This window comes from Cydia fagiglandana, chromosome Z (assembly GCF_963556715.1).
Source record: "Cydia fagiglandana chromosome Z, ilCydFagi1.1, whole genome shotgun sequence".
Classification (NCBI taxonomy): Eukaryota; Metazoa; Arthropoda; class Insecta; order Lepidoptera; family Tortricidae; genus Cydia; species Cydia fagiglandana.
In genome coordinates this window covers 13,547,237-13,572,500 of record NC_085959.1, presented here as the reverse complement: position 1 = coordinate 13,572,500, position 25,264 = coordinate 13,547,237, and the positions used below count along the sequence as shown (strand labels likewise).

Below are 25,264 nucleotides of genomic sequence, written 5' to 3'. Positions count from 1 at the left end.
TATTATTTTACGATCATTATCGGCGCCAAAAATTAATAACCTATCATGAACAACCGTAACAACCGTTTGAATTCACTAGACCCTTAAATATGGATTCTACTAAAGCTTCTCTTTCACCTTTACGTTTATTCCGGATTATCATATATTCCGGAGTCTACAGCTTCGGTACTCACGAATACGATGGTTGAAATTATCGACGTGACATGTGGCTGCGTGATAATATCAGTGTCTGTTTCTTACAATAGTCTGGGCCGTCTGGGGCCTTACAAAAGTTATAAAGCTCGTTCCCTTAACCATTCAGTTTAGGTCCTAAACAGAATCGCAATAAGGACATCACGGTAACTACGGTAAGGCCCCAGATGTTTAAAAGTGAGGGTTGCCCTATCCTGTGGATAACTCCGCTAATTTTAAGTTACCTACCTTACTAAATTATAGCTAATCAAAAGCGGATAAGTATTTGTCAAATCTTTAGTGCTATAAAGGATGACTCACGCTAGACCGGGTCGGGGCCGGGCCTGAGCTTCCGCGGAGCTTCGTTTTCTATGGAAAGCACCACGTGATCACCGATTAGCCGTCATAGACAATGACATGTCGAACGCCTCGACCCGGGCACGGACCGGTCTTAAGGTGATGTGATTTTAAATTGTACTAACCGTAGATGTATTTTTATAGTAAAACCAGAATTAAGTAAGTACCTAGTATGTGGGAGGATTCTTTCCTATTTCCTGTCAATACTTATGATGAGTATGTATTGATGTATAAGTTATATTTGTAAGGAATTTATCGATATTATGGTAACATTCCATTTCTGACCGCAGCTGCACTACTAGTACTGAACGCGTCGGTGTTATTGTCGATTTCCATAGTAAAATGAACAGGGGGCCGATTTTTGAAATTCGACCACTCAATTTCGTGTATTTCGTTAAATGATATCTCCACTACTAGGCGTTTAAATTCTACTAATAGAATTGAAATCGAGTGGTCAATACCACTAGATTCCAAATTTCGATCGCTCGTATTTCAAAAATTAGCATTTCGTCGTTTTCCACCGATTTTCGAGTGACGAAATCGAGTGAACGAAATTCAAAAATCGGCCCCCAGGGGGCCAATTTTTGAAATTCGACCACTCGATTTCGTGTATTTCGTTAAATGATATCTCCACTACCAGGCGTTTAAATTCTACTAATAGAATTGAAATCGAGTGGTCAATACCAATAGATTCCAAATTTCGATCACACGTAATTAAAAAATTAGCATTTCGCCGTTTTCCACCGATTTTCGAGTGACGAAATCGAGCGATCGAAATTCAAAAATCGGCCCCCAGGGCTATAAAAAAAAAAATATAATAAATATATTTTTATATAAAAAATCAGTTTGTGGTGAAATGACAAAACACGTCCCCATTCTTTTTTCATGTTCTCCAACATATAACGAAACCAGTAATTAATTATAATTTTTTTTAACACATCTCTTCTCAGAAATTAGAAGGTTTGGTCAATTTTCAGTATTTTTAAGGCCATTTTCTCCTAAAAGGTTGAGTTTGGGCAGCTAAAAATAAATACGTGTCCGTTATTTTAGACTACTCTATAACATATATCAAGATAAATCAAATCGGAGTCGGACAGTTGGGTACCCTTCCTTGTTAGTGCAGCTGTCGTTGGAAATTTTGACAGAAGGTGACAGTCACGTTTAGAGTGACATTCCATTTCCAACTGCAGCTGCAATACTGTTCATTTTACTATGGAAATTGACAATGACAGCGACGCGTTTCCATAGTCAAATGAACAGTAAGTATTGCAGCTGCAGTTGGAAATGGAATGTCACTTTTAATATGATGTGTGGTGTGTGATTATTGGAAAATTATAGAAAGTTTGGTAAATAGAAAACCCTTTTATTAATTTGCTAATGATACTGAGATAGCTAACATAACGTAAGTAAATATTAATTCTGATGGGTGTTTAACTTTCTTCTTGTTTATTTTGCATCTATAACTCTGCGCCGACATGGCGAACGAAAAAGTGTGGCAGCGATTTTATAAGGGTCACTTGCGCTTTGGAATGCGGAGTTAACTACTGTTAACTGTAGTCAGTTTCAGCAGACAGGGTTACCTGTATAAACGGTTAACTCCGACTTAGGGCCACTTGCACTATTTATTTACTAACCCGGGGTTAACCAGTTAAATCTGGAGCTACAATGGTTACCAGTACGATTTGACACTGGGCAATGGGCATTAGCCCATCGGTTAACCGGTTAAACCCGGGTTAGTGGGTTGATGCATTAGTTGGCTAACCCTGGAACGTGCAAACTTACTCGTAGGAATCCGACGTTTATCGGGGCGCTCCATGTATCTCTGAACAATGTAATAACACTAACACTAACGACTATTATACTGAATTTTATTCGCATAAATTCACCCTTAGCTAATTTAGGTCATCCATCAGCCATTCAGGCCATAAAGTCAAAATCGATTTACATAGTAACGCTACAGTGTGGCTACCACCAGTTGGGAACTGACATAGTTAAACGCTAACGAGAATGAAGCTTACTTTCTATGCATCTCACTCATACTCGCATATTAGTGCGAGCGTGATGTATTGAAAGTAAATTCAATGTCAGTTTTGACACATAGACACGTAAAATAATAAACCTATTTTTAGCTTTGTTGATTAAGATCAGTAAACGGCTACAAAAAGAAAAAAAGGGCATCGCGCCATACTCAAAGAGAAAATGTTATAAGTACAACAAGTCTCGCTGCTTAATACTATCCTAACCGGCGAGAAGTAATCACGTAGAAAGGAATAAAGGATCAACCACATCGGATGTTGCCGTTGCATATACTCACACACTTTACTACATGTTCAGTGCGTCAGCGTATTTTGAGTAGCAGTGTGGCCGACCCTTTATTTTGCGATGAAGCGTCTCCCCCAAAACAATTTAACGACATTCAACAATTCAATCACATTTTCGGTTCAGTAGTTGAGCGATTCGGTCGGTTGCGCAATATTTGGTTACGTTACCATTCGATTCGGTTTATTTTCAACTGCAATCTCGTAACTGGGGCGTGTTAAATTGTCCCTCGTGTACTTTTTGGGTGCCATAACTAACAACTAGCCGTTCTACTGCCTACTTACTTCTAATAAGAACTTTCAAACTTGTTAAAAATAGGTGACATCGAGTTATGATCTAATAACGCTCACGCCTTATTATTACTTACCATGAATGCAACACGCTTGACGGACTTTCCGACGTACAATGGCTTGATCCGCTTATTTCACGTTGGTGCACTAAATTACAGGCGACTAAACGAAAGTGTTACATGTAACAATTTATTACATAATTATATAACAAACACATTTTAGGCAATAACAAATGTACATCCTTTGGCTTGTTTTCTTTCTATTTTATTTTGTACTTTCTTTATGTACTTAGAGTACCTACTTAGATTACAAACATGTTTACAGAACTCTTAATTTTGTATGTAGGTACTAGGTATTATCTATTCTAAAATCGGCTACTTACATGAAGCATGAAATTTTTTTTTTACAATACTCAATTTACTTTTTCTTTTATTGGAAAATTCGTGTAATTTGTAAATTTGTATTCATAAGTTCCAGCTCTTTCGATTCTAACAATATCAAGAGAATGTAGGGGTTCGTGTTGTATTTGTATTATACAACTGTAACGAAGTATGCGGTACGAGAAACGTAAGAAAATATTGGCACTCTCATTTTCGTGTATTACAAAATAACAATTGTCAACTTTAAAAAAGGCGGATAACTTTTTTTGTTACCAAATGTAAATGTGTTTTAAATATTGTCTTTAGCTGAGCTCAATTGTTTTAAATAATGCCACTTCGTTTTAAATAACCTGAGTAAGGTAAGTATTACCAATCTAAACTGACAAGGCGCGAAGTAAGATGACTCGTGGCCCGTTACGGTGTTTAGAATTAACTCATTAGGATCAATAGTATTGTTGTTATTCTACATTATTTATATAAAAACGAATGAACAGACCGCACAAAATGTGGCGTTGTAGATATACCTAAATACACATGAATTAAATAAAGTTTAAATATTAAGTACTAATAAACCACTGTTTCGTGTCCTCCGGTATTAATAGTCTGCTGTATGCCGGCGACCCTCGAGTAGGACACGATGTCGTTAACCGCCTTGTCCTCGGGCGACAGCGCGGTGCTACCGGCTTGCGCCCCTGCAAACGCATTCGCGGGATCGTCAAACCCAGTCGGCTCCGCCTGGAAAGTCACCGGGAACTCGGGAGTCGACTCAGCGCTGGGAATAACATTATTAGTTGGCGCTAAAGAGGACAGGGGAGCCTGAGCTGAGGGGCTGGTGAATTCATTTCCACTAAAAGCCGTAGGTGTGGGAGACTCTGCAAATGGATCGTGATTGGCAGCCTGACTTGTGCTTTGGGGAGACAGCGAGGAGAATATATCGTTAGATGTCGGTTCCGGTGCCGCGTTCCGCACAAAAGCGAACGATCCGGGATAACTCTGTTGAAGTCCATCTAATGCTGTAAAAGCGTCGTCTTCCTCCTCCCCTTCCTCTGTCACTTGATAGCCCCCGCCGCCTGCGGCGTGACCATTTGTGATACTCGGTATTGCACCTGGTAACGAATCGAACACTTTGACCTGCTTGACAGTGTGCGTTACGCCATGGACCTGTGGCGTCCGAGGGATGAATGCGGGCGCACCGTAAGCCGGCACTGCTGGGCTATAGCCGCCGAAGTCCTCTTCGAAGGTCGTGGGTGTGGGATCGTAGCTGATCGAAGGAGCATCGTATTGAGGAAAATACGAGGGGCTGTCGTGATGGTGATGACCACCGTGATGGCCGTGATGGCCGTGATGCCCGTGATGCCCGTGATGTCCGTGGTGTTTGTGATGGTGGCCGTGATGCCCGTGATGGCCATGGTGGCCTTTGCTCTCCGTTTTCTTTGTGTGCACCTTCTTTACATGATGGTAGTGGTGTCCATGAGGAATGTGGGGCTTATGATGATGGTGGTGATGGTGGTGGTGATGTTCCTTTTTTGGTTTATGGTGATGATGATGAATCGTTATCACTTTTGTATGGTGGTCGTGGTGTATAAACTCGGGTACGTGCACTTTCACATGGTGACTGTGAACAAGGCAAAAAAACTCGATATATAATTATACAGATATGAAATAAGCAGGAATACTAAGACAATCGTAAATAAATGGTGTAAATTATTAAAATATAAATATAAATTAATAATTTTTTTTTTAATTCGTCCAAGTTTGAATTAGAGACGATGTACTACTATTTACTAGTTTTACTACGCGACGCTAACGATGGCAGGAATTAATAATTTACCTTTATTAATGAGTAAAAGTATTTAAACTTAAGAGTACACGTAGAATTCGTTAGCAGAATTGCAATGCCAAATCAATCACTCGCAAAGCGTAAGTAATATTTTATAATTTTATTGACCTGGCCTAAAGTCATTACTTACTGATGTTTCTCTCCGTGTCCACCGCTCTCGCCACCGTCCACGAGGAACACCACCAGCACTGCAAGGTATTTACTCAAATCCATTTCTCAGTCTTATCACACACTTATCTAGATATCTAGACCAGCATACGAGTCCCAAGAACACTGTAACACTACGGTCGAAATCTATGTCACATTTTGTTGTTAACCTGTGTTTACTTAATTCATCCCTAAGTTTTAGTCGTATTTGAAGCCGAGGCTACTAGCGCTGCGAGCCCGCGCCGCACGGTCGGTGCACCGAACAGGATTGAATAGCGAAATATCGTGAGATGACCATTTATCCAATTTCACTTAAATAAACCCGTAATATCAACAAAAAGACAATAACGACCATTGTCAACGAAGCATGCAGTAAGCAAGGCACACTCTAGGAAGTCGGCGAAGCGATAACCGTTCCAATTTGTACTCTGCGAGAGTTGCAATTGCAGATTAGGAAATGGCACGTTAGAATCGTTTTTACCGGCGTTGTGTGAAATAAGTATTTCGTTACCGTTCCAAAGGAACGCATTCGATTAGTCCGCTGTGTGAACGCCGCTTTACCGAATTTGAAGGTTCGAATTTGCGACGCCATCAGTTCAGTGACGACCGTCTAGAGGCTCGGCCACATCGGAAGGGCCGCGTTTACAAAACATCGTGAGGGGTTTTATGAATTATCAACCGTTTTAGTCATTTCCTAGCAATAAAAAATAACTGACGGCGAGTTCCATAATGAACCTTAATAAAACAAAATGGTCATAAAATATGGCCGGCGTCAGTAATAAATAACGCTTGTAGGCGTCAGTTTTGAGTCCGTAAATATTCCCAAGTGTAAACGGGTTCAGTAAAATTTAATTATCTATTTCAATCGGATTTATTGATTCCCCTCGAGAAGGATATGCATTAGTGTTTTTATAATTTTTATGACTTGCCGCCGGCACCGGATTTTATATCAATTAACTTTTGGAAGATATATTATTGCGTTCGCTCTTTAGTATCGGTCCTAATGGATCACCTATAAAATATATGCAGTTCGAGTAAATTATGCGATTTGTAATCTAAATGTATGAGATTGTAAGGTGATTGAAGTAACAATTTTATACTTAATTAGGTAGGAAAATAAAATAACTTATGGGCTGTAGAAAAATTTAATGATCACGTAAAATACAGTAAACAAGACATGACAAATGGAGCCGTATTCAGATATGTAAAAAATGATTACAATAATTATAACACTTCATCAATATCAGTGCATAAAATAGAATAAATTATGGGCTGAAGATGAATGTAATGACGTGACTATCCCAAGTAAACACTTATAGTAACAGCACCAGTCATGGGACATTTAAGAGCATTTTTTTTAGTATTTGTGATATTTCCCTAATACTTACATGTACCTAAATGGTCTACCGCTTAGCGTGTTAAAAGATGAATGTCCTATCCGTCTTTCATGTTTCAGGCGTGTTGTGTCAAAGATACTGCAATGAGTTTCCACATACTTAAAAAATTAAAACTATGCTTTTTTTCTCCAGTCATGGACACCAAAGCTCCAGTAATGGGCCCGTATAATGGTCATTGCTCTATCAGTATAATAGTAGTTTATGTGACTGCTACGTAATGAAAGGCATTAAAATACGAGTGTGGGTTTAAGAAACGAATGAAATGAGTTTCATAATAGTATCACACGAGTGTTTTAATGCCTAATTATGTACAGTTACATACACTGCTTTATCTACACACATATTATAAACTTTCTATGATATATTCACTAACTTCATATTACAGCCGACTTTGCTCTCTGGCGGAACTCGCGGATATGAGATGGCGTTTCCGAAATATCTTTATCGCACATTTTACACGAAACTTTTATAGTTCCTTTAAAAACAACAAAACAAATTATTTTTTACTTGTAAACTAATTAATAGATAAACTGTACGTCAAATGGCGGCAAATGAAAACTTTTTTCACGCACGTCACGCATCCGTAGTTTTTTTTAAATTCAGAGACAAACTAGAGTCGGGGTCGATTACCATATCGTCCGATACCAACTTACATGCGAGATTTGTCAATATTGTATGCAATTGTCATTTGATTTCGAATAAAACGTCATCTCAACTGATATTAGAATAGGGGTCAAACCAAATTGCTTTTTTTTTCAGAGATGTTCGAAATTTGAAATGCATTACCAAATCGATTTTGATATAGTAATAAAGCTATTACCACATTTTCACAGATAAGAAATTTGGTGTAACAAAACAGTTTATCGTAATGTGGGCCATTATTTACGAATTTTGAATGCATCATAGACAGTTTATGATATGTGTGTAGATAAAATATTAAAATAGGTCATCAGATCAGGTCCATGTTATCATAATATTGCATTAACATCCAATTCGCATACTTAATTACGAATACAAAATTTCAACTCAATCTGAAATCGGAAAGTGGCTCAAATTCAGCTACCAAGATTTGACCCACACTAACTAACAGGGCAAGTTAAATGAAAGTTTGGAAAAACGATATTAATTTATCCGAAGTCCGAACATACCTCCTGGTTGACATATTTCGTAACTACATTTTACTTCTGTATTGTTTAAACATGAAATTATGGCATGGCAAGCATCATTATGTAAATTGTCCCATCATAGGAGGTATGCAGTTTTACAGCTCCTATAATGGGATTGGGCCAAATACAACTATATTTTTACATCTGTGGAGTCACAACATAGTGTGTTGTATACCTTATCTCATGGTAAATGCAATTAACAAAACACATTCTAGTTTTCATCAAGTATTAATTAATTAAAATTTAATAAATTAACTCAGCTCTATTAGCGAAGTTGCGTTGGTAGCGAATTCGTATAGTGGTATTTTTTTTTCAGTGACACGACAACTTTTAGGTTGACGCCAATTTCTTAAAAAACAACCAAATTTAATGAAAATTCAAACTGAAACAGCTCTAGGACTCTTATTTATGATAATATACAGCCAGTGTTTATAAACTACTTTTAGATACATATTTTAGAGGATTTGTGGTTTTTTGAACCATTACCGGTTCCACGTCCATTATAGGGTCCACTACTATAATTGGAGCACAATTGAATACATATAGCAGTGCATCTTCTTTGACGTATTTGTACTTGACTACTTATGTCTTAACCCTTAAATCCATAGCGGCAACATACTTGACATAATGCTAAAAACAGAAAACGCATCTCTACAATGAGAATTACAGTTCGAAATTGAATGATTAGAAAGTAATGTCAAATGGTTTAAGGATTAATGCAAGCGAACGATTGAAGTTTTACATGATAATCAAATTTGTATCATATATTTATTTAACAAATTTGAAAACGCTTAATGGTTGGAATACATACAATACAAATGACGCTCTGATTATAAAATTCTGAAATAACATGCAGTTGATGTGAATACGAGTAATAGATTTGTACGTAAAACTTCCATTATGTCTGTTTTTGACCATGCCGAGGTGGGTCACCGTTTGCCGTAGGTACATAAAATTGGTTTTAGGTAGACGTAGGATTTAATTTAATTTTTTAAACCAAATAGTCCTTACCTATGTTTTAATTAATCTAAGTTGTTTCGGCTCGTGAGGAGACAAGTGGGAATAATAAATAATATATGTGTATTACTTTTTGGCTCTAGTGTACAAATTCATCATCATCATGTCCTACTTTTGAAAAAAAAAATGACAGGATCAATCAGATTGTTAAAAAACATAGGCTCATTTGAGGCTCAATTTGGTAAGGTTACAAAAGACTGATCATGCATCATTAATTAATAAAAATGCGTAGATTAATAAATGCATAGTTAATTAGCCAAAGTTTATTAAGACTGAAATATATAATTATAGTAGATAAATACTTCCTACAATATATGTCTTCACAAACATTTTAAAGTTCATCCCTGTAACATTATCAGTTTCTAATTATTTTAAAACCTGTAAATTCGTAACGTTTCAAACTATTGTTTTAATGAAAGCAAACTAATTTGTTCAAAGTAGGACATGTCGTGAATGCCGCACTCCAAACAAAAGTATTTTCTACGTGTTCAAGCTTGGAGTCTTGAGTATTAAATAAAAATCGCAGATACTTAAAAAAGCTTCTAATTCAGGTTCCACAAAGGTACTTAAGATTAAATGTATGTAAATAAAATATATTTGCGTGTATGACGCGCACATGAGCGTGTATCTCAGAGCCTAATGGTTGGCTAGGCATGTAAGTAGAGGCGGCGGGGCGCGGCAGTGGTCAACAGGTTTAGCGGTGTACGGTCCCCGCTTCCCCTTCGGTGGTAGGAGCCGAAACATCCTGGGGGCCCTTGGAGGCGTCAGCCTTCAAGGCTTCATGGGTCTCGTCCAGCAGAGGGCAGAGGTACTTCACACCTCGTTTATAGGTGCCCGTTACAGTAGCAACTTCAGCTACTCGCGAAATCCCGTCAGCGCCAGGAAACAATTTGGCGACTCGTCCAAGCCGCCAGTGCAGTGGAAGAGTATTCTCTTCCTTGATTAGGACCAGGTCACCCAGTTGAAGAGCTCGTCCTGGAACACGTCATTTCGTCCGTTGCTGGAGCTCGCAGACGTATTCCATTTGCCAGCGCCGCCAGAAGTGCTGTCTTAATGCCTCGAGTTTCTGAAACCTATCTAAACGGTTTGGGTTTATATCCGCGAGGTGGGGCGACGGCAACGACGTGAGCGCGCGGCCGATGATGAAGTGACCTGGGGTTAAGGGTTGGAAATCGTTTGGAGAGGACGACAAAGGACACAAGGGACGACTATTCAGGATGGACTCCACCTGACTAAAGAGAGTTGCCAATTCCTCATATGTTAAATGAGCGTTACCTAATATACGATTGAGGTGAAATTTTGCCGATTTGACTCCTGCTTTCCACAAACCACCAAAGTGAGGAGCATATGCCGGTTGAAATTTAAATTGTATTCCCTCATTTGCTGCAAAATTGCAAACCGTGTCTGAGTTTGAAGTAAGGTAATCGCTAATTTCCTTGGCCGCTCCTAAAAAATTACGTCCATTATCACAGAAGATCTCGCGAGGTCGCCCTCTGCGAGAGATAAAACGTCGCAGCGAAAGAATGAAAGAATCCGTCGACAGCGTGCTTACTGCCTCTAAATGCAAACATTTGTACCGGAAACAAACAAATATAGCTAAATAGCACTTTGTTATTTTGCAACCTCTGCCATGCCTGTCCGTAATCATAAACGGACCTGCGAAGTCTACGCCGACACTAATAAAGGGAAAATCAGGCGTTACGCGCTGAGAAGGCAGAGCGCCCATCAAAGGAGCAGAAGTGTTGCCAGCTGCGCGGCGACAGGTGACGCATTGTTGCGATACGGTGCGCGCAAGTGTGCGCCCCGATACGGCCCATATAGACTCGCGAATGGCGGCTAGAAGCAGCTGAGGAGGAGCATGCAGGAGACGGATATGTTCCTGTTGAAACAACAATCTAGTCAAACTATGTTTGGCATGTAAGAGCATTGGGTGGCGTTTGTCAAATGGATAAAACGACGAGGACAGACGTCCACCAACTCTGAGAAGCTTGTCGTCATCATCGTAAAATGGGTTCAACGATAAAATAGGGTTTTTAGGGCCTAAAGGTTGCTTGTCACGCAACAATTTCAATTCGTGAGGAAAACTAGCCTGCTGTGACATAGCGACTAATTTTTTAAAAGAAACCTCGAGCTCCTCAGGTTGTAGCACACCGGTCGTTTTATTAGATGAAACACGGCAGTTATGCGCGAATCTAAGCATATAAGCTACCGCACGTTGTAAAAGTTTGAGTTTCGAATATCGATCGAAATCAATAAAATCAGTTTTTTGGGAATCGTTAGTGATCGCGACGTTAACCTTTAGCTCGGGTAAATCGAGCTCCGAGTTTGAGGAAAACTGAGGCCAGTTATTCTGTGGCTCGTACAAGAAAGATGGCCCGTTCCACCACATGTGCAAATCAGATAAGCGACGCGCTTCGACCCCTCTAGATGGGTAGTCAGCCGGATTTAAAGCGGTTGGAACGTGACGATACTCACTGCCATCGGTGAGTTCTAAAATATGAGCCACGCGATTGGCGACAAACGTTTTTAATTTTGTTTGATTAGTTTTAAGCCATGCGATCACAATTGACGAGTCAGTCCAATAAAATTTCTGCGCAATCTGGCAGCGTAACGTTTTAGAGACAGCTGACGCGAGCTGCGCGCCTAGAAGGCAAGCACATAATTCCAATCGAGGAATAGTCGTAGCCTGGACCGGCGCGACCTTGGCCTTGGCGCACAGCAACCTGACTACAACATCGCCCTTCTCATTAGTGGACTTTAAATAAATACAGGCCGCGTATGCAACTGAGCTTGCTTCACAAAATACGTGCATCTCGATATGCGTCGGCGAGTCGCAAAGAACATGACGAGGTATTTGGAGCGAAGTTAAAGACGCTAACCCGTTTATAAAGTCCTGCCAAGACTCGTTTATGTAACTCGGCACGGGAATATCCCAGTCGATTTTTTCAATCCATAATTTTTGAATTAAAACTTTAGGTATAATCGTCAGCAAACACAGGAGGCCTAAGGGATCAAATATTTTACACGAATCCGATAAAATTGAACGTTTCGTAGGGTGGCCGTCCTTGGCAGAATATTGAGTAGGAAAATGAATGATATCTGCCTCAGAGTCCCAGCCCACTCCTAGCGTGTGCAACGACGAGCTAATGATCAAGCTACCTTTATTTATACTTACACTATCGTTTTGTGAGTCATGCAAAATTGACGGTAAATTTGAGCGATATTTGCGCAGGGGAAAACAACCAGCTGCTAGCGCACGCTCAACCGACTCTTTAATAGAACGTAATTCCTCCTCTGTGTCTGACCCTGTTAATAAATCATCCACTAAAAAATCATTTTGGATGATGGTTTTAATTTTTTCATCTGCACATTCCTCGCCCAACTGCCACAAACAGCGTGTGCTCAAAAAACTAGCACTTGAAAATCCGTAAGTGACCGTGTTAAGCCTTAAAGTCTTTAAAGGTTCGTTCTCATTGGAGCGCCAAAGAATTAATTGTAAATCGCGGTCGCATTCCTGAACCAGGACCTGCCGATACATCTTAGCGACATCCCCAGTTAAAACATATTTGTATGTACGAAACCTCAAGAGGATATTAAACAGCGAGTCTTGAATCGTTGGCCCAACCATCTGCAGGTCGTTTATAGAATAGCCAGACGTGGTGGGGGCACTACCATTGAATACGACCCTTAACTTCGTAGATTCGCTGGAGGGCTTTTGCACACAATGATGTGACACAAAAAAGGAAGGATCCGGAATGTCAGAATCGGACACAGAGAGATGGCCTAACTCGGCATATTCATTTATAAATTGCTCGTAAGCCGATTTCAACTCAGGGTTGCGTTTAAATCGTTTCTCTAATGCAAATAACCGTTTTTTAGCAAAGCGATATGAGTCCCCTAAACAATCGGGTTCCGTAATTAATGGCAGACGCACGTGAAACCTACCGTTATCGTCACGATAAGTGTGAGTGACAAAATGTTGCTCACATTCCGCCTCCAAATCGGTAAACGGTTGACTAGGTTGGGGCACTTGCTCCAGCTGCCAGAATTTAGTAAGCGAGTCGTCGAGATTATCACTTGTGTACAAGTGATTGCATTGTAAAAACGAATTGAACGACTTTTCGTTAGACATTGAAAATGCATTGTATTTACTGACCACTAACCAACCTAGTTTGGATTTGCGCAAGACAAGTGTATCGTGCCCTAAATCAATTTGCTCGCCTCCAACCAAAGTCCAGAAAACGTCACCGCCAAGTAAAATATCTACAGGTCCGGGCTGATTAAAATTAGGATCGGCGAGTTTTTTATTACATGGCCACTTGATGCCCGACACATCGATGGGTCAAACAGATCACTGTGTTACGTTCTTTCCTGTGGACATACACAAAGTTAAGGGCTATAAAGATTAATTTTCTTATTTAACCCTTATCCACGTAAAAAGGTCCTCCTTTTATTTACAGAACTATGATAAAATCATTACTTACATGCCCACAAGCTGTTAACTATTGCCCACAGGAGAGAAAACTAGCGTGTTCGCGCGAACTGTACATTTTTCTCCCCTGTGGGCAATAGTTAACAGCTTGTGGGCATGTAAGTAATGATTTTATCATAGTTCTGTAAATAAAAGGAGGACCTTTTTACGTGGGTTAGGGTTAAATAAGAAAATTAATCTTTATAGCCCTTAACTTTGTGTATGTCCACAGGAAAGAACGTAACACAGTGATCTGTTTGACCCCGATATGCTTTAGTGGCAAAGTGCTATTAATCACAGGCAGTGCTAAACATGCGATATCGAATTTAGCATTTTTATCATGTTTAGACCGAATTTGCACAAAACAACGCTCGGGATTACTGGATATAGGAACGTCAGATAATCCGAAAAGCTTTGTATTGCTGGGCAGCGGTGCGAGTTGCAATTTCTGTTTATAATTGGTTGTCACAACAGAAGTCATACTTCCGCAATCTAAAAACGCGCGCGCTGTTACATAATCATTAATAGCCGGGCTATATATGTCAATATACGCGGTAGGTAAAAGTATTTGATCTGAGCGCGACACGGTCATATTCGACGACAGCCCGAGCTCGGGCTCCGAACGCGGCGGAGGCGCATCTACGGGCGCAGCGGCAACCTGAGGAGTCTCCCTATGCAACAAAGTATTATGGCGCTTCTTACAAGTGTGACACGGAGCTACTCTGCAGCGATGAGAAGTGTGCCCCTTCCGCAAACAGTTGAGACAAAGGCGTAACCTTGACGCTCCGGAGATCCGGTCTTCAACTGGCAGGGACAGGAATGACGAGCAATCGTAAATCCGGTGCTCGCCGCTGCAGAACACACAGGCAGGAGGAGAGGCCGAGGCCGAAGCAGCAGGAGTGGCTGAAACCGCAAAACATTTGGTGCTAGACTTCTCGCGTTTATTATGAGGCGAGGCAGCCGGTTCGCGTTTATTATTATTATTAGTAATGGGCTTATCAGATTTATTACGCTGAACCGATTCCAAAACGTCAGCACGTCCCTTTAAAAAGCGATTAAAATCGGCCAATGACGGCATATCGTCATTTGAAAATGAATTACTTTTATATTCCTCCCATTTTAAACTCGTATTACTATCAAGTTTACTCGCGACCATATGTATAAGAAGCGTGTCCCACTTATCAGTGGGCTGGCCCAACGTATTTAAAGCCCGTAGGTTTTTGGACACATGATCGACTAAATAACGCAGGGACTTTGCCGATTCGCGACCAATCTGTTGCAAGTTAAACAAAGAGTTTAAATGGTTGCTAATCAGCTGTTTTTTATTGTCATATCTCTCGCAGAGAAGACGCCAGGCCTCAGCGTAATTACTGTCCGACACTTCTAAGTTGCTAATCACCTGAGCCGCTTCACCGTCCAAATAAGAGTTTAAATAGTGAAATTTGTGAATCGGCTTGATGTTGTCGGAACTGTGAATGAGTGAATCAAATGTGTCTCTGAATTCGAGCCACTTAAAATACGAACCATCGAAACTAGCGATTTTAATCACAGGCAAACGAAAATTTAAACCGTTGCATGTATTGTCATGACCACAGTTGCTTTGAACTTCAGACTTTACGCTGGCGAAATCAGATCTTTCGGCTATCTTATCAATAATTTTCTGAGCAGTTGCAATAAGAGAAATAAAATCATTTTCCATCTCTTCTCTTATGTCAATTTCGGTCTGCATATCTGATGTAGTCGCAATTTCTATTTGAGTTTGGATCTGGTCGAATTGTGTGAACATACTACGAAAACGATCCAACTTCAACGAAAGTTCGTCTACATCCTTTGAGGAAATATTATCCTGAGCATTCAATTCTGCAATGTAATTTTTGAATTTAGTAATACGTCCCTTAATGGACGTTCTAGTGGGAATCAACGTAGCCATTTTATGATAAAGATCTGATTTCAATTAAAAACAGCGAATGAGGAAATGAGAAATCAAATATCAAAATATTGGAATAAATACGTAAATTTTCCGGCCTATGTTCGCAGTCACAGTGGTTGGCTTGGTCGGCAACAGTGCTGTGCGGAATGCAGGAGTCAGCAGAAAACGCAACGCAGCTGCAGCTGAGTAGCTGTTGCCGGGCGCGATGCGACCGGTTCTTATCTGTAACACGGTGAACACTTGTGTTACTATGGAATGCAATTGAATTTTTTGCGTTGAGGTTTAACTGTGCGTAATTAGTAAAACCGCTAGACAGTATTCTATATAGCACAAAGTAGGAGTATGCTTTATGAAATAACGGAATGATTGAAATTAAGGTGAAGAAATTAACTAATAAGAATGTCACTCAAATAAGCGTTTCTGTTCTTAAATAGTTTTAAAATGCCTATTTAAATTGCGTAAAAGGCTATAAGTTTTAAATTTGGCTATAAAGCAGCGATCAGATTATTTCACTGACACTAGCTATTAAATGAGGATACGTGCTAAGAAAATGCTTGCGTCACTAGTGCAATAAAATGGCATACAATTAAACTCAAGCACGGCAAAGGGTGAAGATGGCAAAGCTCAAAGTCAAGTAGGTGGAGGAAAGTACGAGCAGAAAAATAGGAAATAAGAAGGAATGGTGCACTTCCCTTGCTAAACCTTGGCTGCGGCGTAGTTCTGACCGGCGGGCTTGAAGTAAGGGTGTCTGCAGCGTCCAAAATGGCGTCGTAAATCTCCGAATATATTTGTACAGTTCAACTGGCGTCGTGGATAGGTACAGTCCAATAGGCGTCGTAAGTCCAGAATACTGCGTTGACGCCGGGATGTCCAATTTCTGCCACGTTGTAGCTGTCGTGACCTTTGCTCTGTTCACACGTAGAAATTCCGTTCGACTCGGGCAGAAGCAATCGTTGCGTATTAATCACGTCGATGGGTCACCATGTTCAAGCTTGGAGTCTTGAGTATTAAATAAAAATCGCAGATACTTAAAAAAGCTTCTAATTCAGGTTCCACAAAGGTACTTAAGATTAAATGTATGTAAATAAAATATATTTGCGTGTATGACGCGCACATGAGCGTGTATCTCAGAGCCTAATGGTTGGCTAGGCATGTAAGTAGAGGCGGCGGGGCGCGGCAGTGGTCAACAGGTTTAGCGGTGTACGGTCCCCGCTTCCCCTTCGGTGGTAGGAGCCGAAACACTACGTAATAGGTACTCGTAATAAAAGTACATACATAAAAAGAAGAGTGTAACATCACATTTTACCGTCGTTATATCTTGGTCACAGTTATTATTTTATTTTTATAATGTGATGTGATGAGTGAAAGAACACGCAGTAAGAGTTAACGCCATTTGTGGTTAACATCACATAGATATTGGGTATTATCAGAACACCCGGTTACGTTATCGTCTCAGTGTTATATCATACTCGTACTTATTTCAGTTTCTTTGTTGTCTTATGATATGACGGTTGTTTTTTATTGTAATGAAGTTTGTTATTTCCTTACCATTGCGGAATATACATATACCTATCTACCGAGTTACATTTCTTTTTCATTTACATACTTGCTTTTTGAATGTATGTCTTTCTCATCACGAAATAACGGTGGTCCGGACCTTTAGGAGGCGTGCGCGGAGCCGAAGCCAACACGTAGAGGACCCTTTAGACGAAACAGGAGCTGAGTTTTAAATATTTTAGGTAAATATACCCCTCTCGCTAACGGAAGCGGCACTTACAAGTAGTGCGATAAGGACAAGGCGAAAAATCCTGCGTAAAAATCTCAAAAATCGAGGTTTCGTACTCCTCTGTTTCCTCCTCCAAAACTTAACCAATCGTAACCAAATTTGGAAATCTAAATGATTATGAAATTATCTGTGTCGGACCGTTTTGCTTTTTTGGCTAATTGATATCAGTTTTGAATGCCACGCCTCTCATTGCGGCATAGTCAATTAGGCCATTTTGGCCATTTTTGAAGGGTTCTAGCGCCTTAAAAAACAAAAATATCAAAAAAGCAAAACGGTCCGACACAGATATTGACAATATTAATCTGTGTTGAAAAAATCATTGCTCTAGCTTCGAAAACCACGGAGGAAAACGAGGAGTACGTTTGTATGGAGAAATTACCACTCCTGTTGGCTCTCTAGACCCTGTTTTTTTTATTTTTTTTTATTTATGCAACAAACAGTCTTGTACAAAAACTTATATAATAATATTATATGTGTTAATAGACCTTGAGTGCCCTACCTTAATAAAACAATTTTTAATCTAAGTGTAGGAGCAGTAAGCGGAAAACAAAGTTATCATTAAATAACAAAGTTATCAATGAGTGCATAAATTATACTAACTAATATACATAAGTTATTTTCAATTTTACCTATTTTATCGTTAATTATCGTTACCTACTTAAATATACAGTTTGTTATTGTTTATAATTTCAATTTAAAGTGAGTAATAATTTGTTTTTTAAAACTTTCACAGGTTTTATACGAAAATAGATCAATGTGGGATACATTCATATTATAATAATTGAGACAACGGTTGAAATAAGAATTTGAGCAATATTTTGTACGAGAGAAAGGGATAGCAAATAGTTTCTTATGGCGTGCAGTGCGTTGAGGTGTCTTAAATAATAACCTACCAAGAAGTGAGGGGGAGTCAATAAAGCTGTTAATGATTTTGTAAAGAAACATTATATCAAACTGTGCTCGACGATCTTCAAGTGTCAGCAATCCATAGTGAGAAAGACTGTTTTTATATGAGTTCCGACCCCGTCCCATACGGAAGTCGATGGACTTAAGAAATTTCTTTTGCTCACGTTCTATCCTATTAATAATAATATGACACTTAAAGAAAGGGTTCCAAATGATACACGCAAAATCTAGGATTGATCTAGTCAGACTGTAGTATAATATCCTGTATGTCATTTCGTGTTGAAAAGGCTTACAAACCCTTAATATAAAACCAAGTTGTTTGTAAGCCCTTTGAACAACAACATCTATGTGATTATTAAATGTAAGTTTATCATCTATTATAACCCCAAGGTCACGGACCTTATCAACCCTGTTTATGTGTTGATTATTTAATATGTAATTATATGTTATTGGACTTTTATTACGTGTAAATGTGACAATGTTGCACTTATCAGGATTAAGAAATAGTTGATTACTCTCACAATATGCAGACAGACAATTAATATCGGCTTGAAGGTCGCAACAATCATTGACTGTGTTAATAATCTTAAATTTTTTTGCATCATCAGCATATAACAGGTGATGACTGCTGCTAACTACATCACCAATATTATTTATATAAAGTGTAAACAGCAGTGGACCGAGATGTGACCCTTGCGGGACACCTGAAGGAATGTAAAGAAAATCCGACATGAAACCTTTGATCGAAACGGCTTGTGAGCGATTTGTGATGTATGACTTGATCCATCGGAACAAGTCGCCATGTATTCCGGCACTCCAGAGCTTCTCCAATAAGATTCTGTGACTGATTTTATCAAAAGCCTTGGAGAAGTCCGTGTACACGACATTAACTTGGCATTTGTTATTTAGTGCGGTTAGTAAAAAATCTGTGAAGGAGACCAAATTGGATTCGACACAACGACCTTTGAAAAAACCGTGTTGATTTGGAGACAAATAGTTGCGAACTGCAAAGGATAGGTCATTAACAACTATTTTTTCTAATATTTTGCCAAATATACATAACTTTGAGATTGGACGGTATTGGGATACATCGTCTTTTCTATTGTTTTTGGGTATAGGAGTTATTAAAGCTTGTTTCCAGCGGTCAGGAAAAATTCCCGACGTTAATGATTTCGTAAAAATATACGTTACTGGGATTGTCAGTTCCTTTGCGCATTTATTAATGAAAAGAGGATGTATTCCATCCGCCCCCGCCCCTTTATTTACATTAATTGATTTTAGTTGCTGAAAAACAATCTCAGAATTGATTTTTATTGAATTAATATTTAAGGGTGAATTAGGATTCTCGTTAGTAAGTATAGTATCAGAATTACTAGATTTTACAAAAACGGAGTTAAAGTATTTATTAAATAGGTTACAAATTTCTAAACTATCAGTAATATCTCGGTCCTTATAGACAAACTTATGTGGGTAATCTGAAGAGGTTTGTTTTGATTTAACGTAAGTCCAAAAGTATTTGGGGTATTGTCTGTTGTCATGGAACGCACGCAGAGGCAGCGCCCGGCAAAAGGGTGAAAGCGAAAAAACCGGACGCCTGACTAATGTATTATTATTCTCTTTATTTATTTTTCGTCTTAGGTTGTTTATATCATGAATACAAAAAAAAGTAAAATACTAAATCACATAGAAAACAATAAAAAATACATATAAACACATTATAAAAACCTAACCTAAGGTGCCGCCAGCAGCGGGGCAGGGCCCAAGCTGCCGGTGGTCAGGGCCGCAGAGAGAGGAACCGACATATTATACTATACGACGTGGTCGTTTCTCAAAAAGTTGGCACCGCCAGGTTAAAATTTATGTTTTTCAAAAATTTTGCATTTTCGCATTTTTTTTATTGGGATCGTTAAAAGGCAACTTAAACTATTAGAAAATGTGGAAGGGAAGCAATTCCTTCAATTAGTTTAGAAGATATAGGCGTTTGAAATTCAGGTGAATGATATCAAGGGCAGGTGAAAGATATTTTGTCTCCAGGTTATCGATAGTAGAAGCAGGTTATCGAGAAATAAGTACAAATTCCAATGAAAATATTGACAGGTTATCGAGAGGCGTCATTAACCTGTGTCCGTTGCCGTTAACCTGGTTTCTTGTCATCATTCACCTGTAATGATTGTCATCCACCTGTCCACCACATCATTTCAATGCCTTCTAAAAAAAAAATAATCGAAAAATGTGTCATCTTCGATAAAAAGGGAACTTATTGTCCACCACGATAATTAAAATTTTGGATTCTGACCCACCTCACCTTTGATTCGATTCCCAATTTAACAACAAGTTTCTGTGAACAAGTAAACATTCAATCTTGCTGTCTATTCACCCTGGCAGTACCTAGTGGAACTCAGGTTTGGTGCAACATAGACACACGCTGTTTTGGTCATCCAACACGTCTTGATGAGCACTTGGAAGTGCAGTACCCAAGATAGAGCTGATGCTGAGCCCTCGCAGTACCTACTGGAACTCAGGTTTGATGCAACATAGACACACGCTGTTTTGGTCAGTCGACACGTCTTGATAAGGACTTGGGAGGGCAGTACCCAAGATAGAGCTGATGCTGAACCCTCGCAGTACCTAGTGGAACTCAGGTTTGGTGCAACATAGACACACGCTGTTTTGGTCATTCGACACGTCTTGATGAGGACTTGGGAGAGCAGTACCCAAGATAGAGCTGATGCTGAACCCTCGCGGTACCTACTGGAACTCAGGTTTGATGCAACATAGACACACGCTGTTTTGGTCAGTCGACACGTCTTGATAAGGACTTGGGAGGGCAGTACCCAAGATAGAGCTGATGCTGAACCCTCGCAGTACCTAGTGGAACTCAGGTTTGGTGCAACATAGACACACGCTGTTTTGGTCATTCGACACGTCTTGATGAGGACTTGGGAGAGCAGTACCCAAGATAGAGCTGATGCTGAACCCTCGCAGTACCTAGTGGAACTCAGGTTTGGTGCAACATAGACACACGCTGTTTTGGTCATTCGACACGTCTTGATGAGGACTTGGGAGAGCAGTACCCAAGATAGAGCTGATGCTGAACCCTCACAGCACCTAGTGGAACTCAGGTTTGCTGCAACATAGACACACGCTGTTTTGGTCATCCAACACGTCTTGATGAACACTTGGAAAAGTGGTTACTAAGATAGAGCTGATGCTGAACCCTTGCAGTACCTAGTGGAACTCAGGTTTGGTGCAACATAGACACACGCTGTTTTGGTCATTCGACACGTCTTGATGAGGACTTGGGAAAGCAGTATCCAAGATAGAGCTGATGATGAACCCTCGCAGTACCTAGTGGAACTCAGGTTTGGTGCAACATAGACACACGCTGTTTTGGTCATCCAACACGTCTTGATGAACACTTGGAAAAGTGGTTACTAAGATAGAGCTGATGCTGAACCCTCGCAGTACCTAGTGGAACTCAGGTTTGGTGCAACATAGACACACGCTGTTTTGGTCATCCAACACGTCTTGATGAACACTTGGAAAAGTGGTTACTAAGATAGAGCTGATGCTGAACCCTCGCAGTACCTAGTGGAACTCAGGTTTGGTGCAACATAGACACACGCTGTTTTGGTCATTCGACACGTCTTGATGAGCACTTGGGAAAGCAGTACCCAAGATAGAGCTGATGCTGAACCCTCGCAGTACCTACTGGAACTCAGGTTTGATGCAACATAGACACATGCTGTTTTGGTCATTCGACACGTCTTGATGAGCACTTGGGAGCGCAGTACCCAAGATAGAGCTGATGTTGAACCCTCGCATTACCTAGTGGAACTCAGGTTTGGTGCAAGGTCAGGTCAGGTTAGGTCCGGGTTCAGGTTCAGATAAGAGCCGGGATCCAGGTCCAGGTCCGACTCCGGGTTTGAGTCTAGGTCCGGGTCCGAGTCACAGTCCGGGTCCGAGTCCGGGCCCGAGTCTGGGTCCGGGTCCCAGCCCCAGTCCCAATCCAAGTCAAAATCTAAATCGCCAAACGTGTACTATGCATCGTTGAAGAGTTCTGTTCTAATCATCATCAGGAGTTCCACTTTATCAAATGCGACAGTTTTTAATGAAAATGCTTGATTTTCTGATGAAAATCCAAAAGTCACTATACGCATGCCTTTAAGATTTGAGGAGTTCCCTCGATTCCTCATGGATCCCATCATCAGAACTCGAGATTGACAAAAATGCAGCTTATAAACGTATCTTGCTTAACAAACATAACGAAGAGGACAAATCGCCAAACGTGAACTATGCGTCGTTGAAGAGTTTCGTTCTGATCTTCATCAGCAGTATCACTTCATCCAATGTCACTTTTGTGAATGTATATGCTTGATTTGTAAATAAACACACAAAAATCACTATATGTATGCCTTTAAGATTTGAGGAGTTCCCTCGATTCTTCATAGATCCCGTCATCAGAACTGGGTTTTGACAAGAACGGGACTAATCTGCATATACTTATACTTTTTACAAAACATTTTAATATATGTCTAAAACTAAAAACCCTCATAAGGTACCTTTTCCAGTGGGACGTCACAAATCTAGTTTGAGTATATGTAACGTGGATTTTAAATAATTATCGATCACCTGTCATATGGCAGGTGAATGACGCTTCGTTCACCTGCCATTGCATCATTCACCTGACTTTTTTGGACAGGTTAACGAGACTTAAGACAAAAGTACAAAAATTTCAATAATATGCAGCTTTAACAGACAGGATAGTTTTTATTCCTAAATTAACACACAAAAGCGATATAACCGCTATATAATTATATAGTTACGAGTATTAGTTGTGGTATCAGTGACATTAACCTGCCGCAAAATCTCATCCACCTGGCAGTTTTAGCCAGGTGGACGATATGCAGGTGATGGGGAAAATGGCAGTTATATCGCGAATACACAAAATGTATTAGCTAGATGAACTCCATACTTAGGCATATGAAACTAAACTATTGTTTACGTTACATATCTTGATAGTAATGCGATAGGTTACATAATTAGCAAGATATCGACTCCAGGAAAAAGAGTACTTACCCATTACAAACTCCAATTTCCGATACTTTGTCGTTTGTGTTTTATTTGCGAAGCACAATAACCACGTCTTCGTCCTACCAGGTGATAGCTGATGAGTGACGGCTTCAGCTCGTGCGGAGTGAGACGGGAAAGGTGCGGTGGGGGTTATACAATCGTCGTGAACGTGACGCGCCAGGTGACTGTTAAGAATTGCCTTGGACAAACTTTGAAGCCGAATAACTTAAAATATAAGTATAATATTGTTATGCGATAGTAATACTTTAAAAGTTAAGGATATATGTTAATAAAATACGGTAATGCCGTTAAATTAAGTTAATATTTTGTGTGGTTTTCATAGCTCGGAACATCAGTACCTCGCGTTGGGACACGGCAGGTTAACGGATAAACGTAGTTACAATATTTTTTTTTGTAATCAATATTTATTAAATCTTTCTCAAAGTATTAGGCCTCTGTGTAAAAAGTCTCTCTAAATATGTATTAATTTTTTATATATAAAAATAGTACATAACGAAAAAAAAGTTCTAACATAAACCTATTTACAGGTGGCGGTGCCAACTTTTTGAGAAACGACCACGTATTATTATTATCTCTTTATTTAGTTTTCGTTATAAGTTATTATTGTAGAATGATAATTATCAAGTTATTAGTAAAGCATTTTTTCATTCATATTACCTGTAATACATTAAGTACCTAATATGTATTACATGTAAGCAAAATAATTAGCTACTTGGTTAATACAATTATAATTAGGTAAAAAAGCGGTGGTGGCCGAGTGGATATAACGTCCGACTTTGACGTACCAATGAATTTTTTAGAACTTATGTACGAAATATCATTCCATATTTACCACTAGCTTTTCGGTGAAGGAAAACATCGTGAGTTACGCTACGTCTTACGTAGGCGAACAACGCGCGAACGCGGCGCGGCGCGGCGCGGCGAAATCAATCCTTTGATGCCCATAGAAGTGTCCTACGTAAGCGATCTCGTTGCGAACGCGGTGCGGCGCGATTTGCACGCGAATGTCAGGCGGCGCGGCGCGGCGCGGCGCGGCGGCGGCCGCTTTCGCCGCGCCGCGCCGCGCCGCGTTCGCGCGTTGTTCGCCTACGTAAGACGTAGCGTTAATCTGCATACACCTGCGAAGAAATTCAAAGGGTGTATGCGAAGTCCCCAATCCGCGTTAGTGGGAGGTTAGCGTGAGGACTATAGCCCAAGCCCTCTCGCGCATGAGAGGAGGCCTGTAGTGGGACGTATATAGGCTAAATTATTTATTTTATAATTTGTTTAATAGGAGATAGGTAAGTGCGCTTTTATCATCTTGTATTCTAGGTACCTAGGCGAGCATTCATGACAATATCAGCCTTACCTCTTACATTATTATGCTAGGAAAACTTTGTAACATCAAATAATCCGATCTTGATGAGAACGATAATTATCAAGGAGTCTAGTGTGTAAATTGTTTAGGTAGGTACCTTAAGAGTAAAACTTGAATAATTAATTATATACGTTATCTTCTAGTTAGTTATGCAATATGCATTCAATGAATTAAGATTTAGTTAAATGCGCTAACATTTACAGGTACTCATGTAAGTACCTGAATTTTTATTTAGGTAAGTACCTACTCTTTTGCTAGCCGAGGTTTAGGCTAGTGATGTTTTTAGGAAAATATATCAGAATATATAAAAATCCTTCAGGTGGCATGCATTTTAGGGTTGTATGAGTTATTACTTTTAGACAAATACATAATTAAATTTCAATAGTCGCTTTCGTAAAAGCTAGTGCCTAAGTCAAATCATGGGATTAGTTGTCAAGCGGACCCCAGGCTCCTATGTGAGCCGTGGCAAAATGCCGGGATAACGCGAGGAAGAAGAAGACTTAATTAAATTTCAAATAGAAAAGTGCCGCTGCGGAAATGTGCCACGCGAAGGGCTAACTATGTTATAATATTTTTAACTAATCTAAAATTCGTAAAAGAGTACCTAAATAACGTAAATAATGCATAAAGTTATCT

The 25,264-nt window shown here is 39.8% G+C and overlaps 2 protein-coding genes across 2 annotated transcripts; both read right to left on the bottom strand.

Annotated features, from left to right (window-relative positions):
* Positions 1 to 4,081: 4,081 nt before the first annotated feature.
* LOC134678539 (protein doublesex-like) lies at positions 4,082 to 5,820 on the bottom strand. The gene is made up of 2 exons (XM_063537116.1): positions 5,488 to 5,820; positions 4,082 to 5,132 (listed from the first exon to the last, which is right to left on the bottom strand). Exons 1-2 carry the CDS (start codon positions 5,568 to 5,570, stop codon positions 4,082 to 4,084), a joined length of 1,134 nt encoding a protein of 377 aa, XP_063393186.1. The 5' UTR covers positions 5,571 to 5,820.
* A 3,940-nt stretch (positions 5,821 to 9,760) lies between these two features.
* LOC134679392 (uncharacterized) lies at positions 9,761 to 13,212 on the bottom strand. The gene has a single exon (XM_063538288.1). It carries the CDS (start codon positions 12,710 to 12,712, stop codon positions 10,070 to 10,072), a length of 2,643 nt encoding a protein of 880 aa, XP_063394358.1. The 5' UTR covers positions 12,713 to 13,212; the 3' UTR covers positions 9,761 to 10,069.
* Positions 13,213 to 25,264: the final 12,052 nt, after the last annotated feature.

What these genes read in the sequence shown, in the direction of transcription:
- LOC134679392 (XM_063538288.1), bottom strand. Translation starts at nt 12,712, where the DNA reads ATGGTTGGGCCAACGATTCAAGACTCGCTGTTTAATATCCTCTTGAGG.
- LOC134678539 (XM_063537116.1), bottom strand. Translation starts at nt 5,570, where the DNA reads ATGGATTTGAGTAAATACCTTGCAGTGCTGGTGGTGTTCCTCGTGGAC. An exon ending in GGACACGGAGAGAAACATCA is followed by an intron (nt 5,133 to 5,487) that starts GTAAGTAATGAC and finishes CCTTGTTCACAG; the next exon opens with TCACCATGTGAAAGTGCACG.